Source organism: Onychostoma macrolepis, chromosome 06 (genome assembly GCF_012432095.1).
Source record: "Onychostoma macrolepis isolate SWU-2019 chromosome 06, ASM1243209v1, whole genome shotgun sequence".
Lineage (NCBI taxonomy): Eukaryota > Metazoa > Chordata > Actinopteri > Cypriniformes > Cyprinidae > Onychostoma > Onychostoma macrolepis.
Window position 1 is genome coordinate 14,011,117 of NC_081160.1, and position 17,004 is coordinate 14,028,120.

The window sequence follows — 17,004 nt, forward strand, 5'->3', positions numbered from 1 at the left end:
AGATGTAATGTTATTGATGCATCTTGATAACATATGTAAATGGTGGTTTTCAACTTACAACTTTATACTAATTTAAAACCAATGAATTGTGCGTTTTCTTTTGAATTTTGCATAGTTTGTCCCTCAGTGAGACCCGTAGGCATGGTGGAGGTCAGAGGGAGGCGTGTGTGCAACACATCTACATCAGTTAACAGCCGCTGAGTGTCTCCATCCCTTTACACTCCATCAGTACCAATGGATTCCGATGCTTATATCATCTAGAGAACGTCGTATCCCGTGATTTTAAAGAAAATCTTCTAATCAGTTTTATTGTTCATAATGTCAAGCTTACTTGGTGTCAGGGTTGATGTGCGTTGTGGACGTATGTAAAATCCTGAAGATTATAATAGGGTCATTCAGACTTCACAAGTGGGAAATATGCGAAAAGACGTGAGGATTCTGTTGGTTGGAGAACGTAAGTGTCTTATTGATTACATAGTCTCCTTGATTCACTGTTACGAAACGACCATAACCTTAAAATGAATTAAACATTTACGCTCTTCCACTGAAATATTGAGCTCATATACGATATAAATGTTGCATTATAACATTAGATAAAATCACTATCATGTCTGATGACAAGATTTCCGTGTTACTGCAATTTGAGGTTGTCATAAAATGACTGCGCATTGAGGGATAGTGGATTTCCTACAGTATCTACAGTAGTCAACGCTTTTGGCCATCTTTCCGTTCGTGTTTCAAGTCATCCGACTGTAGGGGTTCAGTTTGAGCTTAAATGAGTGTGTTGTGCTCAATAACATTGTATAGGACTAGGTAGAGCGCTCACTTAGATATTTTATCACTAAGATACTTTAAGCAGGCAGCTCCGTATCTTTTGGGAATGCTGCCTTGGAAGCCAGTTCATTAGCTTTACAGAATGTTGTCTAGGCAGGCAGCATTTGCAAAATGCAGTGAGAAGTTCTGCTGTGTTCCATAAAGACTTGTGCAATTGTTTTTAATGCAAAGGGGTTGGTAAATATTACAGTTTGCCAAACTCAAATGTATTTGCATATCTAAGCTCTGCATAGACATAAAACATATTTCTAAGTTTTATGACCATAAGAGAGAGATATGACAAATGGCTTCACTCTGGTAGCCTATAACATAAAAGCTCTTCACCACTGAAATATAAATTAAAATTGATTGCGAAATATTAAAGATTTCAAGGTTGATCAGATTGATGTGTGGAGATAAGGAATCTGTTATTACTCTTATATTTCCTGTGTGTAAACAGCCAAAGTGGGGAAGACATCTCTGATCATGACACTTGTCAGTGAGGAGTTCCCAGCTGTGGTATGTATTATTATTAATAATATCACGGTCTCTTTAATAATTATTATTCTCCCTGACTTTATTATTTGCAACAGTGTCTCCGTCTGTTGTCAAAATGGATATTTTTGTCATATTAGGTTCCTTACAGAGCTGAGGAGATCACTATACCAGCAGATGTCACACCAGAGAGAGTCCCCACTCATATAGTGGACTACTCAGGTATTAAACAAGAAATTAAATTATAGTGTTATCTATTATAGTTCTATGTATGGCGCTTAATGAAAATGTTTGCCCTCTTAAATAAGCAATATTTACTCAAAATTCACAAAAAATGCAAATTATCATGATTTATTGGTGTGGACATAACAGTGTTTTTTAAAAAAAATATACACAGAAGCTGAACAGACAGATGAACAGCTTTATCAAGAGATATCAAAGGTTGGATTGATACACAAAACTTAATACACATATATATGTATGACATTTTGATTTCCTCAGATAAATTGTATTTTCATTCCTTTTTAGGCCAATGTTATATGTATAGTCTACTCAGTGAACAACAAGAAGTCTATTGAGAAGGTGAGAGAACTTGATCATACAACCTAGTCTTCATGCAGTAAGTCATAATAATTTAATCATTCATTAGAATAATCAGCGATTTGATCCATGATTTTCAAGTCTGACTGATTATACAATATACATATATTTTACATATACAATATACGTGTAAAGGCCCATCCACACCAAGAACAATTACTATGAAGATAACTAGAACAATAACTACATTTGAAATGCATAAAAAAAGTTAATCAAAGTTGTCCTAAGACAAGAATGCATTTTGGTTTTAGGTTTTAGGACAACTTTGATGAAAGGTTTTGATCCACTTCAAATGTTGACTAGTATATATTAGCATCAACACTCTCACAATAATGTATTAGCAACTCACAATAATGTTCTGTTTACTATAAATGAACACTGCAGTTGTTGTCTACTGCTTTCAATGCCAAATCAATTAGTTTTATTTATATAGTGATTTATAGGGTAGATTGTTTCAAAGCAGCTTCACAGTAATAAACGGAAATAACAGAAACAATGATACAAACTTCAAATATTAGACAAATTCAAATTCTTCTGTAAAGCAGCTATAAAGACAATAGTGTTCAGCTCAAGTTAGTTCAGTGTTGGTTCAGTTAAAAAAGACTGGTGATGCTGCAAAATGAATTAATTATGAAACAAATTTGATTCAGCTATAAAGCAGCTGTGCAGAAAATAATAATGTCATCATCCAGCTCAAATCAGTTTAAGTTTTGTTCTCATTTGATAGTGTCAGTGCAGTCAAAATTATAATAGTAGTGAATATTCAATGTCTTTTAAACCCCAGCTAAGCAAGCCAAAGGTCGACAATGGCATGTAACTCCATTAGGTGACAGAAATAGAGAAGAAGAAAAAAACCTTGGGAGAAACCAGGCTCAGTCATGTTACAGTATATGTGAACTAAATTGTCAAGCGCTTTAAAATTGTGTGGATTCTAAATGACTCTCAATGTTTTTTTATCATTCATGAATTATTCATCACTGTTTTTATCATTTATCATTCGGTTTTATCATTAAGCATCACAATTCCAACTATATTGCTCCTCTGTGTTAATTAGATTAATTTTATAGTTTAAACTTTATAGTTCTAATTATTGTTATAGTTACTGTCCTTGGTGTGAATGGGTCTTAAAACTTTCAGCTTTCAGATTTAATAATTCATGTCATTGTCTCAGGTGACAAGTCATTGGATTCCTTTGATAAATGAGAGAACAGACAAAGACAGCAGGTAGGTAAACACAGGTGCATAATGCATTAGTTCTCTGTGTGTCTTTCTCACAAATACACAATTAATACATAATTATATGTTCTTATTTAAAGGTAGATTGAATTTTAAGAGGGGCATAACATACAGGTGCATCTCAATAAATTAGAATGTCGTGAAAAAGTTAATTTATTTCAGTAATTCAACTCAAATTGTGAAACTCGTGTATTAAATAAAGTCAGTGCACACAGACTGAAGTAGTTTAAGTCTTTGGTTCTTTTAATTGTGATGATTTAAGTTCACATTTAACAAAAACCCACCAATTCACTATCTCAACAAATTAGAATACTTCATAAGACCAATAAAAAAAACATTTTTAGTGAATTGTTGGCCTTCTGGAAAGTATGTTCATTTACTGTATATGTACTCAATACTTGGTAGGGGCTCCTTTTGCTTTAATTACTGCCTCAATTCGGCGTGGCATGGAGGTGATCAGTTTGTGGCACTGCTGAGGTGGTATGGAAGCCCAGGTTGCTCTGATAGCGGCTTTCAGGTCATCTGCATTGTTGGGTCTGGTGTCTCTCATCTTCCTCTTGACAATACCCCATAGATTCTCTATGGGGTTCAGGTCAGGCGAGTTTGCTGGCCAATCAAGCACAGTAACACAAGCATTGAACCAGCTTTTGGTACCTTTGGCAGTGTGTGCAGGTGCCAAGTCCTGCTGGAAAATGAAATCAGCATCTCCATAAAGCTTGTCAGCAGAAGGAAGCATGAAGTGCTCTAAAATTTCCTGGTAGATGGCTGCGTTGACTGTGGACTTCAGAAAACACAGTGGACCAACACCAGCAGATGACATGGCAGCCCAAATCATCACTGACTGTGGAAACTTCACACTGGACTTCAAGCAACATGGATTCTGTGCCTCTCCACTCTTCCTCCAGACTCTGGGACCTTGATTTCCAAATGAAATGCAAAATTTACTTTCATCTGAAAAGAGGACTTTGGACCACTGAGCAACAGTCCAGTTCTTTTTCTCCACAGCCCAGGTAAGACGCTTCTGACGTTGTCTCTGGTTCAGAAGTGGCTTGGTAGCCCTTTTCCTGAATACGTCTCCAGCTTCAGTTCACTCCTTGTGAAGCTCTCACAAGTGTTTGAATCAGCTTTGCTTGACTGTATTCTCAAGCTTGCAGTCATCCCTGTTGCTTGTGCACCTTTTCCTACCCAAATTCTTCCTTCCAGTCAACTTTGCATTTAATATGCTTTGATACAGCACTCTGTAAACAGCCACACCTTTCAGTAATGACCCTCTGTGACTTACCTTCTTTGTGGAGGGCGTCAATGATTGTCTTCTGGATCATTGCCAAGTCAACAGTCTTCTCCATTATTGTGGTTTCAAAGAACAAGAGATACCCTGAATTTATACTGTAGGGATGGTCATTAATTGAAACTCAAATAAATATTATAATATTTTGAGATACAGATTTTTGACTGTCATGAGCTGTGCGCTCTAATCATCAAAATTAAAAAAAAAAAACTTTTGAAATGTTTTACTTTACATGCAATTAATCTAAAATATATGAAAGTTTCACTTTTTGAAATAACTTACAAGAAAGAACTTTTTCACGACATTCTAATTTGAGATGCAACTGTATGTCATTTATCTTATGCTTACCCATTTATTTTTTATTTTTTTGCTATAGGCAAAATTGATTAACTATGAAAACATACTGTAACTTTCAGAAGCTGAATCATTATTTGTCCAGCTAGAGCAATTATTGAAATCGAGCACATTTACATGTCAGTAATACCTCTTGGGTGATGATCAGAAACTTGGCCCACCCAGTCTCATTCATTAATTTTTTTTTTTTTAAATAAATGAGTAAATTCTGAGTAATTGCCATGTATAATGAACCTTTCCAAACCCTCATCTCTGGAATTACAAATAATTTTATATCTCTCAGATATGATAGTTAAATGTGTGTTTGTTAATGAATTCCAATCATTCATACATAGAGTACCTGCTCATTCACAGTTGGCATAATCTTCATTCAGGAATTGCAACTATGTGAATTATATGCACAGGAATGCTGTGGGATCTTCTGGACTCCCTTTTCAAATTTGGATCCAGTATATTGCATAAATGCAAAAGAAACTAAGTGGCCATAAGCAGATAACAGAAATTATTCAATGAAAGCTTGCAGACAAGTACTACTGGTGCTCAGAATATGCTAATCTATAATAAAAAGGAAAACAGGCTATGCGGCTGTTTTCAGTCATTTTTGTTTATCAAGAAATTGATTTTCATATTGAACTAATTGATTAATTAATTAATTAACAGATTTATATATTATTATGTTGAATAGTGTCATCAAGATACAGTTACCAGATTGCATATAGTTCACAAGTTTAACGCTTCATTTATGTGTGGTCAATTTTTTGTAGTACCAGCTAACATTATAAAAATATGAACAAGAATCTGAAAATTTACATCAAAACTGTTTAGTGAATTCTTTATACAACAGTTCTTTTTGCTCGTAATTCATAAATGAGACCCAAAGTTTGTCAAACTTTGTGTGACTGACTGTTGCTTATTTCACATCCAAAACCCCCCCCCAAAAATATTATTCTTTTGCACAGCCTCTTGTACTTTATTGCCTAAAGTCACAATGAAATGGAAGTAGGGACAGATGTTTTCTTCCATTTTGTGCCATATATCCAAGTGTAACAGATTATCAAAAAATAAAAATGTGGGGTGGGGAATTGGTTCTATGCATTGGTTGTTGAATGGATTGTGAAATGCACTCATAAATAGATCCAGATGAAGGTGAGCTTCTTTTTTTAATTGAAGCATATCCATGGAATAATCATTCACAATAAGATCTTTTACATATCTATCGAGATCTAAAATATAGTGTATTTTCATTTCATGCCAAACTTAAACACAATTGCCTTACAATTCCAAGATTAAGAGTTAACAGCAGTCAGTATGTTAATTCCCTGGTATACTAAAAATACCCAGAAGCTATTTGTGTTCACCTTTTACTATGTGTGTGTGTTTGTTTAAGGGTTCCTCTGATCCTTGTGGGGAATAAATCTGATCTGGTTGAGCACAGCAGTATGGAGACTGTCCTTCCCATCATGAACAAATACACAGAGATAGAGACCTGTGTGGAGGTATGCCAAACCATGCATATTTATATATTTGCGTACTGAGCAGCTGAATGTCTGGTTTTTGGTGGTTTTTGACTTGTGTGAAAAAGGGTTAATGCGAATAATAGGAGATAGAAATGCATTTGCTGAGTAAATTCCTCCATGCGCATCAAAAAAGTAATGTGACTTTGCGCTTTGGGACGGCAAAACCTGACTAACCACCAGCGGACTGATCACTGTTGTTATGGTCATTTTGAAATGCCCAAGCAAACTCTGTCGTCAAAGTATTTCTGTATAATTGTCTCCAAGAACATTTATTTTAGGCGCAAGCAATTTATTATATATGAAAATGATTATATTCAGTGGCTTTTCCTACTTTTTTGTGATATAGGCCTATAGGCTAGTGCCAGTTCTACCAGGAAGTGAACATTTTGTTCTCTTTGTCTCGTTGGATGGAAACAGTTCTTATTCGCAAATGTTTTAATGCGATATTTCAATTTTGCACACAATTTAAACTCGGCTACAGTTTACTACCCCTAATGTAAATTAAGTGTTTTACCTCTTTCTATAGTGTTCAGCAAAGAATCTGAAGAATATTTCGGAGTTATTTTACTATGCACAGAAGGCTGTCCTTCACCCTACAGGGCCACTCTACTGTCCAGAGAAGAAAGAGGTTTGAACATATATGATTACATTTTAATGATTTATGTAAACAAAAACAAAAAAATATGTAAAATACAGTACTTGTATTGTACTGATATATTGTGTTCTGAATTTTAAGTGCATTTTATTTGTTTTACAGATGAGGTCTGCCTGTGTTCGAGCTTTGACACGTATCTTTAAGGTTTCAGATTTGGACAATGATGGCATTCTCAATGATCATGAGCTCACCTTTTTTCAGGTTAGATTTCTGCTGAGTAGAGTATATTTTTGTCTTTCTAAGGAGCACAACACAATTTGTGGACATCCACTTCTAATTAATAGGGTTATATCATAATTAGGGGTGTGCAATATTGACAAAAAATATCTATATATTTACTGAGATTTTGTTGATAATGATAATTAGCAATATTTTACTGAGTGTGTTTTTGTGCACAAGTTGCATAAATAATGCAATGATTTTTTCCCTTTTTTATTAATAATTATAAAAATGAAATGATTGAAAAAATGCTAATGGCCAGTAGGTGGTGGCAAATCACTGTCTTCATGAGTTGTGTCATTGAGTCATTCAATTGGATGATTTGTTAAAACATCTTTATTTGGTCATTGAATCATTCATTAAATCATTCATTTTTTCAAAACATGGGTTCATCTGAGACACAAAACAGTTCTGATGTGTGACGTGGCATTCTAATGGGATTTAAATAGCTTCCATCAAACAGTGAGTCTGTGCACTCTTGCACATCATTAAAACATTAATTACAATATTACCATAGATGATAAATATTACACACCCCTAATCATGAAATTCTAGAGAGTTGTTTGTTTCCAACTGCTGCAACAGTTCAGGGAGTGTTCTTTCTGCTCCAGCATAACTTTTGTGTTGTGTGCAAAGTGAGGTCCATAATAAAATGGTTTACAGTGATGGGGAAGAACATACCTGGCCTGCACAAAGGCAAGAACTGAACAACTTTGACAACTTTAAAAACCTAAAACCAAGCCAGGTCCCATCGCCAACATCAGTGCCAGACTTCATTGATGTTCTTGTGTCTGAATGGGAGGGGAAAAAATCCCTGCAGCCATATTGTAACATATAATAAAAGTCTTCCTAGGTGAGTGGAAACTGTTAGGTGATCAACCCCCAATAAATGCCAGTGATTTTGAAATAATTGCTCAATGATAATTCTTGGACCATGGAATTGCATTTATGGTCTTCTTTGTCCCATAAGGACATATTTTCTATTTATTCTATGACAAAAAACATTTGTCAGTCCTAACCAAGGGTTAGTTTACCCCAAAATTAAAATTGTCATCATTTACTCCCCCTCATGTTGTTCTCATTAAAATTCTCATAAAAATGTTGATCTTCGAAACACAAATGAAGGTATAATAAGTTTAATAAAACTTGAGAGATATCTGTCCCTCTACAAAGTCCATTCCACCAAAAAAAGTTAAGCGATCATAAAATAAATCCATATGATTCTTCTGAAGAGACATGGTTGCTTTATTATGATGTTGCTTTAATATGATGTAAATAGACTTGGTCGCTTTATCAATATGAACAGATTCAGTTTAGATTTTTATTCACATAAACAATGATCAGCACACATACATAGAGCACATCAAATGTGATAAACGGAAGGTCAAATGTGCTCACTTTACACACAAGAACAAAGCTTCATACTTTGTTTTGGTTTTGAAGATAAATGAAAGTCTTACAGGCTTTGAATGACATGAAGGTGGCAACTGTGGGTAACAGAATCTTCCTTTTTATGTCAACTATCCCTGTAAATTCATTCATAAGGTTATGGTGTGACTTCGTTTAAGCGAGATTTCAAGTTCAAATTGTTTTCTTTAAGGTTTGGGTAAGGTTAGTATTTGTGTATTCAATATCACTGTCTGATTCTTATTTGTAGAGAACTTGTTTCAACACCCCACTAGCCCCACAGGCCCTGGAGGATGTAAAAAATGTAGTGAGAAAAAACCTGACAGATGGTGTGCGTGATAATGGGCTCACACTCAAAGGTGAGGCTGCATTTGTGAAGTTTAACATTTGCAGGTCTTGAGCATTGGTTCTCATTCCAGGTGCTGTCGTTCCCAAGAACTGCAAATTTTGAATGTCTTCCCTAATTAAGACACCTTATTTGTATCGTCAATTCATTAATAAAGGCTCCATGACCTGAACTGGGTGAAAAAAAGAGCAGTGCTTGGGTACTGCAGGACCATGTTCTACAGACTTAATCTTTGAGGCAATGGTTCCACTGACTGTCAGTTATCCTTGTTGCCTAGGGCAGGTAAATGACCCAGACAGTGAAAAAGTTTAGAATTTTAGTGGCAGGCAGCCTTGTGTTTGCTTAGCAATTCTGTTCAGAAAGGAATATGCTGAACTTCTTGATTTAATCAATCAACATGGTAATTTTTTTTAACAGGTTTCCTCTTCCTACATACTCTCTTCATCCAAAGAGGAAGGCATGAGACAACGTGGGCTGTACTGCGGAGGTTTGGATATGATGACGATCTTGAGCTGCATCAGGACTACCTGTTTCCCCTGTGAGAACAACTGCTTCCAATCAGTCAATCTATTAACACTTCACATTTATTATGAAGATAAGTTCTATTAATTTGGCTTTTCTGAAGAGACCTCAGTAAATCTACATTTGGTTAAAACATGATGTAGTTTTACATTTCTCAGGAAATGTAATTGAATTTCTCTTGAAATGCAGATTTTTTCTTTTTCTTTTTTTACTTGCCCTGCGTCCCAGTGTGCATACTATCCACCCTATCTGCCCTAAATAGTATTGAAAATTACTACCATCACATAGAATATAGGATGGATAGTATGCACAGGCTTAGTCTTAGTTGTAATCTTTTTTTGTCCACTGTCCAGTACAGCAAACTTGATATATATGGGTATGTAATGTATATACAGTGCCTTGAGAAAGTATTCATACCCCTTCATTTTTTTTTTTCACGTTAAATTACTTTTTTCCCCCCACATCAATCTACACTCCATACACCATGATTGTAAAGCAAAAAACAGGTTTTTAACATCTTTGCAAATTTATTAAAAATAAAAAACAAAAATGATTCCATTGCATAAGTATTCATACTTATCTGGGACAGTTGAAATTTAGCTCAGGAGCATTCATATTGTTTGTATATGTTACTACACTTCAAGTGAAGTTAACCAGTGGCAAATTCAATTGAATGGGTATTATTTGGAAAGGCACACACGTCGTAATAAAAGGTCTAACAGGTGACAATGCATATCAGAGCAAAAACCAAGCCCTGAAGTCCAAAGAACTGCCTGCAGAGCTCAGAAACAGGTTTGCGTCAATTCACAGATCTGAGGAAAAGTTCAGAAAATATTCTGCTTCATTGAAGTTTCACAGAAGCATGCAGTCTTTGTTACCCTTAATGGAAGAAGTTTGAAACAACCAGGACTCTTCCTAGAGCTGGACTCCTGGCCAAACTGAGCAACTGATGGAGAAGTGCTTTGGTTAGAGTGGTGACCAAGAACCTGATGGTCACTCTAGTTGAGCTCCATGATCAAATATGCAGATTATGTCGGTGTGGCCAAACTCAATCCTCTCTTCAGTCAAGACACATGAAAACACATTTAGAATTTACAAAAAAGCAACTAAAGGACCCTCAGACTCTGAGAAACAAGATTCTCTGGTCTGATGAACCTCAATTCTAAGCATCATGTTTGAAGGAAACCAGGCACTGCTCATCACCTGCAGAGTACCATCCCAAAAGTAAAGTGTGCTGGTAACAGCCTCATGCTGTGGGGCTGTTTTTCAGTGGCAGGGACTGAGGGACCCGTAGGAGTGGAAGAAAAGCTCAATGCACCAAAATATTGAGATGGCCTTTATGAAAACCCAGTCCAGAGCATTCAAAACCTCAGACTGCGCAGAAGGTTCACCTTCCAACAGGACAATGACCCTAAGCACACAGCAAGAGTGGCTTATAGACAACTCTGTGAATGTTCTTGAGTGGCGTGGCCACAGCCTGGTGCAAAGGAAAACAGCCTTGAACCCAATCAAATATTTCTGGTGAAACCTGAAAATGTGTCTGCCCCCATCCAACCTGACAAATGAGAGGCGAAGAGGCGAGGAAAAGAATGGCAGATAATTGCCAAATGATGATGTGCAAAGCTTGTCGCATCAAACAAAAAATACTTGAGACTGTAAAGGTGCTTCAGCTAAATATTTAGTTCATGAATGAATGAATACTTATGCAATGTACTTATTTCAGTTTGTGACAATTCTGTTTTTGCTTTCAGTATGGTGCATGAAGTGTAGATTGATGTGGGGGGGAAAAAAGTAATTTAAAACAGTTTAACATAAGGCAAAAAAAAAAAAAAAGGGGGTGTGAATACTTTTGTGTGTGTGTGTGTGTGTGTGTGTGTGTGTGTGTGTGTGTGTGTGTGTGTGTGTGTGTGCGTTCGCGCGCGTTTTTGTGAAAAGTCAGGACATAGATTTGTATAATGACAAAGGTATGACATAGGTATTACAAGGTGAAGGTGACATCTCAGGACATTGACCCATGTCCCCACTTTTAAAAACGCTTATAAATCATACAGAGTGAGGTTTTTTTGGGGAAAGTTGAAATGCACAGTCTCCTGTTAGGGGTAGGTTTAGGTGTAGGGTTGGTGTAGTAGGGCAATAGCACATACAGTAAGTACAGTATAAAAACCATTACACCTATGGGATGTCCCCACTTTTCACAAAAACGAACATATGTGAGTGAGAGATTTTCCTAAGAGTAATTAAGAACAGTGTTGAACTCTTTAAGCCCCTTTCTTAATCTGCTTTGATTGCTCCCTATTCCAGACTTTGTAGAAATCCCAATTTAATCCAACTATGCTAATCTTCTAAGTTTGCAGTTAGCGACATCTGACTTAATGTTTATGTTCCTACAGGTTAAAAATACCACCAGACTGCACCACAGAGCTCAATCACAATGCTTACCTGTTCCTACAGAGTGTCTTTGACAAACATGATAAGGTAAAAGTGTTTGACTGCCTCAGACATGACTGACTTGACTGACAAATGTTTATCAGAATCCAGTTAGACAGACAAGAAAGAAACCCATTTTATTAAAAGGTTTATATAAAATATGTCGGTCACAAAAGTAGTAGTAGATTAAATTCTAAGAAGCTTTAATTGTTGTTTTCAGGATGTTCATTTTTATCTTGTTCTTATTGAAGCATGTTTGTATGCTTTAGGACAGAGACAGCGCATTGTCCCCTGAAGAGCTTATGGATCTATTTGATGTTTTCCCCTATGTCCCCTGGGGACTGGATGTGAACAGTACGGTTTGCACTAATGACCAGGGCTGGATCACATACCAAGGCTATCTTTCTCAGTGGACGTGTGTATCAAACATGCCATGTGTCTCAGTTCAAGAATTATAGTCATCCTTAATGAATAATGACGCATTACTGTCTGGATGGTTTTGGAATGAATCATGAGTTTATCAGTTATCAATGTCTTTTTGCAGGTTAACGACTTACCTGGATGTCCAGCGATGTCTGGAATATCTTGGTTACCTCGGTTACTCTATCATTGCTGAGCAGGAATCTCAGGCATCTGCCATAACAGGTAAGTTGAAAGACATATATTTGCTATATAACATTTATATTTATATACATGGTAGTTTTGGATGTTCGAACATGCAAAAATTCTATCTGGGGCATTTTTAAGACTTAACTTTTAGATTGGTTAAATTGACACTTCACCCTACAAAACTGTTTGATTTTCTTTTCTTTTGTCTGTTTCTTCTGCGATCCACATTAGAAACAAAATGGGTGTTTGAAGTGACATGAAATTGATTAAATAATGACAGAATTTTAATCTTTATATTATGGGTCATTGAGGCCTCTTGTGGTTGTTAGAGTAACTACAGATACAGTATGCAAAAGTCACATGACTGGCAACCTCAAAATATTATGCATTTTGTTCATGTGTATTTTATTTATAATTCTTAAAGTGCAGTATGACACCTGTGGTCCTCACTGAATGTATTTGCACATGATAGTGACCCGTGACAAGAAGCTCGACCTTCAGAAGAAACAGACGCAACGGAATGTATTTCGCTGTCATGTCTTTGGAATAACTGGAAGTGGCAAAACTAGTTTCCTGCAGGGCTTCCTTGGCAGAAACCTTGTGGTCAGTTGCAACAAGAAAAACCATAACCCACACAGACCTGTTAACTTAACTTTTTTTTTGTCTTTGAAAAGTGAAAACTAAACTGCTTATTTCATTCCAATGAAGTTCAGTTTGTTCAAATTTGCTAATGCAGTAGGGTTTATGATAAACATTTATTTTTGTAAATATATATACGATTGTTTATTATTAATTGTTTTTTAATGTTAAATTATACAACTTGAAATGTTGAAAATGCATTATTATGAAAAATTTGAAGAAAACATTATATTAATAAATACTCTAAAGGTATAGTTCATTGTTAGTTTATGATCCTTAAGGTATTAACAAATGTAAAGTATTGCATTTTTATAAGCCCTTGCGCAGTGTTAGATTTCATCAGAGGTGCTGTGTGTTGAAAGAAACACCCAACAACATCATTTCGAAACAATCTCATCCGTGATATTTCTGATATCACTTGATTTCCATTCCCCAAAAGATTTGTTAAAAAAAAAAAAGAGAGAGAAACCTTTATTTCACATGTGACATTGTCATGATTATTTTTTTTATTTACTGTCATATACTGTCTTTTATTTCCTCACAGCGTCAGAAGGCCATAAAAGAAGAACACAAGTCGTATTATGCAATCAGCACTGCACATGTGTACGGACAGGAGAAGTACTTGTTGGTAAATAGTTATTTGGCTTACAGGAACTTCCACTTTAGGGTTTTATTTCAGTCTGTGTAACTATAGTAATACTACACGCTTGGAAAAGCATTCCTCAAACCATTTTCTCTTACATCATGCATTGAAGCCGTATGAAGAGTTCAGAGATTTGACCACTATTTATCATGAGAATTTCCCCCCAAAAAAGATACTGAATCTTTCAAACTTTGTTCTACGTTTGTTTGTTTTTCCTTCAGCTCCATGAAATCTTTCCAGATTTTGATTTCCTGTCTGAGACTGAACTATCATGTGACATTGTGTGTCTGATCTATGATGTCAGCAACCCTTGCTCTTTTGAGTACTGCGCACGAATCTTCAAGGTTTGCTTTTGCACTTTCACCTCACCTTTTTTGCCTCACAGAAAGAGCAAAGCCAATACTATGTCTAATTATTAAATACAGAGGAATTAAACTGCAATACACATGACTTCACATCTTTTGTCTTATTCCTTTATGACTGTAATTTACTTTTATACATGCCATATTCTGCATGATATCTTATGATATTTATTGATGTTCTAAATCCATTTTTTACTTTATTTACCAGCAATACTTCATGGATAGTAAGACTCCATGTATGTTGATTGCTGCAAAGTCAGACCTGCCAGAAACAAAGCAGCAATACTGTATGACTCCACTGGAGTTCTGTCGCAAGCACAAGATGCCGCCGCCTCAGTCCTATACCTGTAACACAGCTGCGGCTCCCAGCAAAGACATCTTCATCAAACTCACCATCATGGCTGTGTACCCGTAAGTGATCTCTCATTATCCACAATTTTTGAGGATACTTTAACATAAGACCGGAATTCTATATAAATTCTTACAGTTACCTTTGTTCATCAATTACTTTTAGGATGTCACAATTCAAATGATACATTTTTTTTAAATTTATTTATTTTTTGTCTTTTGTATATTTAATTGACCACTCTTGTTTATCTCTCGGGGGTTATTTCCACATACAGATAACAATAAAAACAAGTGGTTAGGTGGTTTACTCGGACTAAATGATTTCCCTAAAAACAGAAAGCTTCTCCAAACTGTCTGGCTGCAGAGCATCTTATGAGTCAGATGATGGTTTTCTGTTCTTCAATTGCAGTCTCATCATGAAATCACATTTCTACAGTACCTATGCATTTATATTTAGTACAGTTTGCAAAATCTCCAAGCATGTGATATAAATCATGTTTTTCCCAGTTTTTCCCCTCGTTGTGTAAGACATCAAGAGAGACAATGTATACAGGAAACACTAGCGAATGTTATGCTTGTTTGAAAGAACTTGAGGGAACATTCAAATTAACAATGTGCATTTAAGTCTTTCACTTCTTTATTTCAAGCTTTACACTGCCTGTTAATTCAGAAGTACACTATTTTATATCCTGTTTCTAAGTGACTCATTTTTGCTGTTTGCCTGTATCTTTCTGTGTGTTGGCAGCCATGCGCGTCTGCGCTGCATGTGTACCTGTAACAGGTGTACCTTCTGTCTGTGTCAGAACTTCCTGAACTCTGAGCTCGTGCAGACGGTTCGGACCAAACTCTACACTGTCATCTTTAGCAGGTTCTCAGGATGGCTTTATCTTGGTTCATCGCCTTTCCTCTGCACTTATCTCTTTTGCTTTTATTGTAATTCATTCTCTTTTTTAATTATTCTTCATTCTGATTCACATTAATTTGGCAGTTTGGCAAAGTGCACCTGGCTTAACCTGTTAATAAACACTTGACCATATAGACTACATGAAAATACATTAGTGGACAGGCCTAGGCAGTAGAGTTGCTGCAGTTAAGATGTTCTGTGGACTTTTTTTTAGCTTATTTCAGTGTTGAGCTGTAGATTTTTGGATGCTTTTGGTTTCTTTTTCAAATCAGTCCAGATTAGTTGTATAACACTTTTCATAAACATGTAGATCCAAAGGAGCTTAACAAAGAGTAGTGCCACACAAATCCCCGCAGTGAACAAGTCGAATGACAAGCAAGAAACTCCCTAAGATATTTAGGTAGATAAGAAAAATCCTTTGATGGAACCAAGAATGTAGGGACTTTTAAGGCTGGGGAAGCCACTTTCTTGTGCTTTATACAAACATGTATTTTTAGTTTTAATGGTAATATTGACTATATTGTTTAATTATACGTAATGACTACACTGACTTCTAATAAACACGATATGCAAATAGAATGTGATACACCCTCTTATATACCCTTGCATATACCACATATGACAAAAACAGGTTATGGCTGGTCATGGCAAATGGGCGGCAGGTATGGATTTGGGTTTTAGATTTAAGCACGATCCTGCACATTCTTCAAGCTTTTAAAATTCATATCTAAATTCATGTCATTCTCATCTGACTTGCAGCAGTTCAGTCTTTCATTCTCCTACAAGTTGCAACACAGTTGATCTAGTTATTACCATTTTCCTCTTTATTTCCTCTTCTTAAAGTTTCTTTATTCTTCATCCTTCATCTTGGAATGAGTTTTGTAATGTTTTAGTGTTGCATATTAATATACTTTTCTTCATTCTCTTTAAATAACACTTTATTTGTATATCCAGCTTTTATCCTCCTCTTCATTTGAATTCATTGGTCTGTCTCTTTTCGGGCATTATTGTCTACTAAACTTGTGTTTTAGTTTTATCGAATGTTCATTTTATTTATCTTAAATACTCACCCTCACGTCGTTCCAAACCTGTACAAGTCTCTTTCTTATGTGGGACACAAAAGAAGATATTTTGAAGAATGCTGGTAATCAAACAGTTGTTGGCCCCCATTGACTTCCATAGTTGGTAAAAAATACCTTCTTTTGTGTTCGACATATGAAAGAAACACACAGGTTTGGAACGACATGAGGGTGAGTAAATGATGACAGAATTTTCATTTTTGAGGTGATCTATTTCTTTAAGCTACAAAAGCTGTACAGTAAATGTAAGGTACTAAAACAAATGTAACTTTTTTTTGTGTAACTAATCATTTCTATTTCCTTTTTTTAGGCATATTACCCATGCTGACCTGAAGAGCTCTACGTTTTGGCTCAGAGCGAGTGTTGGAGCCACAGTTTGTGCTATGCTTGGCTTTGCCATGTACAGAGCCCTCCTCAGATCTCGATGAGCAGACCCAAAAACGTACTTCCTTCAATTCCTGTCTACCCTAGTTATTTCCCATGTACAGGGATTTAGTTTTTAAAAAGAAAGCATAAAGTAACATAGCTGTTCTATTTCTAT

At 35.8% G+C, this 17,004-nt stretch overlaps 1 protein-coding gene across 3 annotated transcripts; it reads left to right on the forward strand.

Moving 5' to 3' along the window:
* The first annotated feature begins 134 nt into the window (after positions 1 to 134).
* On the forward strand, positions 135 to 16,946 carry rhot1b (ras homolog family member T1). Of its 3 annotated transcripts, none has more exons than XR_009271647.1 (20): positions 135 to 454; positions 1,274 to 1,332; positions 1,449 to 1,530; positions 1,706 to 1,749; positions 1,837 to 1,890; positions 3,080 to 3,132; positions 6,174 to 6,282; positions 6,830 to 6,931; positions 7,061 to 7,159; positions 8,835 to 8,943; positions 9,348 to 9,468; positions 11,843 to 11,927; positions 12,149 to 12,294; positions 12,424 to 12,524; positions 12,961 to 13,091; positions 13,672 to 13,755; positions 13,992 to 14,114; positions 14,341 to 14,543; positions 15,284 to 15,348; positions 16,774 to 16,849. XR_009271647.1 is itself a non-coding variant. In XM_058778315.1 (20 exons), the coding sequence occupies exons 1-20, from the start codon at positions 418 to 420 to the stop codon at positions 16,889 to 16,891; spliced, it is 1,983 nt and encodes a 660-aa protein (XP_058634298.1). In that variant the 5' UTR covers positions 135 to 417; the 3' UTR covers positions 16,892 to 16,946. The 3 variants fall into 3 exon arrangements, 2 of the variants coding, with proteins under 2 accessions (XP_058634298.1, XP_058634299.1); XM_058778315.1 differs by having other exon boundaries at positions 15,226 to 15,348; positions 16,774 to 16,946; XM_058778316.1 differs by lacking the exon at positions 15,284 to 15,348 and having other exon boundaries at positions 16,774 to 16,946.
* The last annotated feature ends 58 nt before the right edge of the window (positions 16,947 to 17,004 follow it).

Coding starts and splice junctions, on each gene's coding strand:
- rhot1b (XM_058778315.1), top strand. CDS start 418: ATGCGAAAAGACGTGAGGATTCTGTTGGTTGGAGAAC. Junction 6,932..7,060: donor ACTGTCCAGAGAAGAAAGAG/GTTTGAACATAT, acceptor TTTGTTTTACAG/ATGAGGTCTGCCTGTGTTCG. Junction 8,944..9,347: donor TAATGGGCTCACACTCAAAG/GTGAGGCTGCAT, acceptor TTTTTTTAACAG/GTTTCCTCTTCCTACATACT.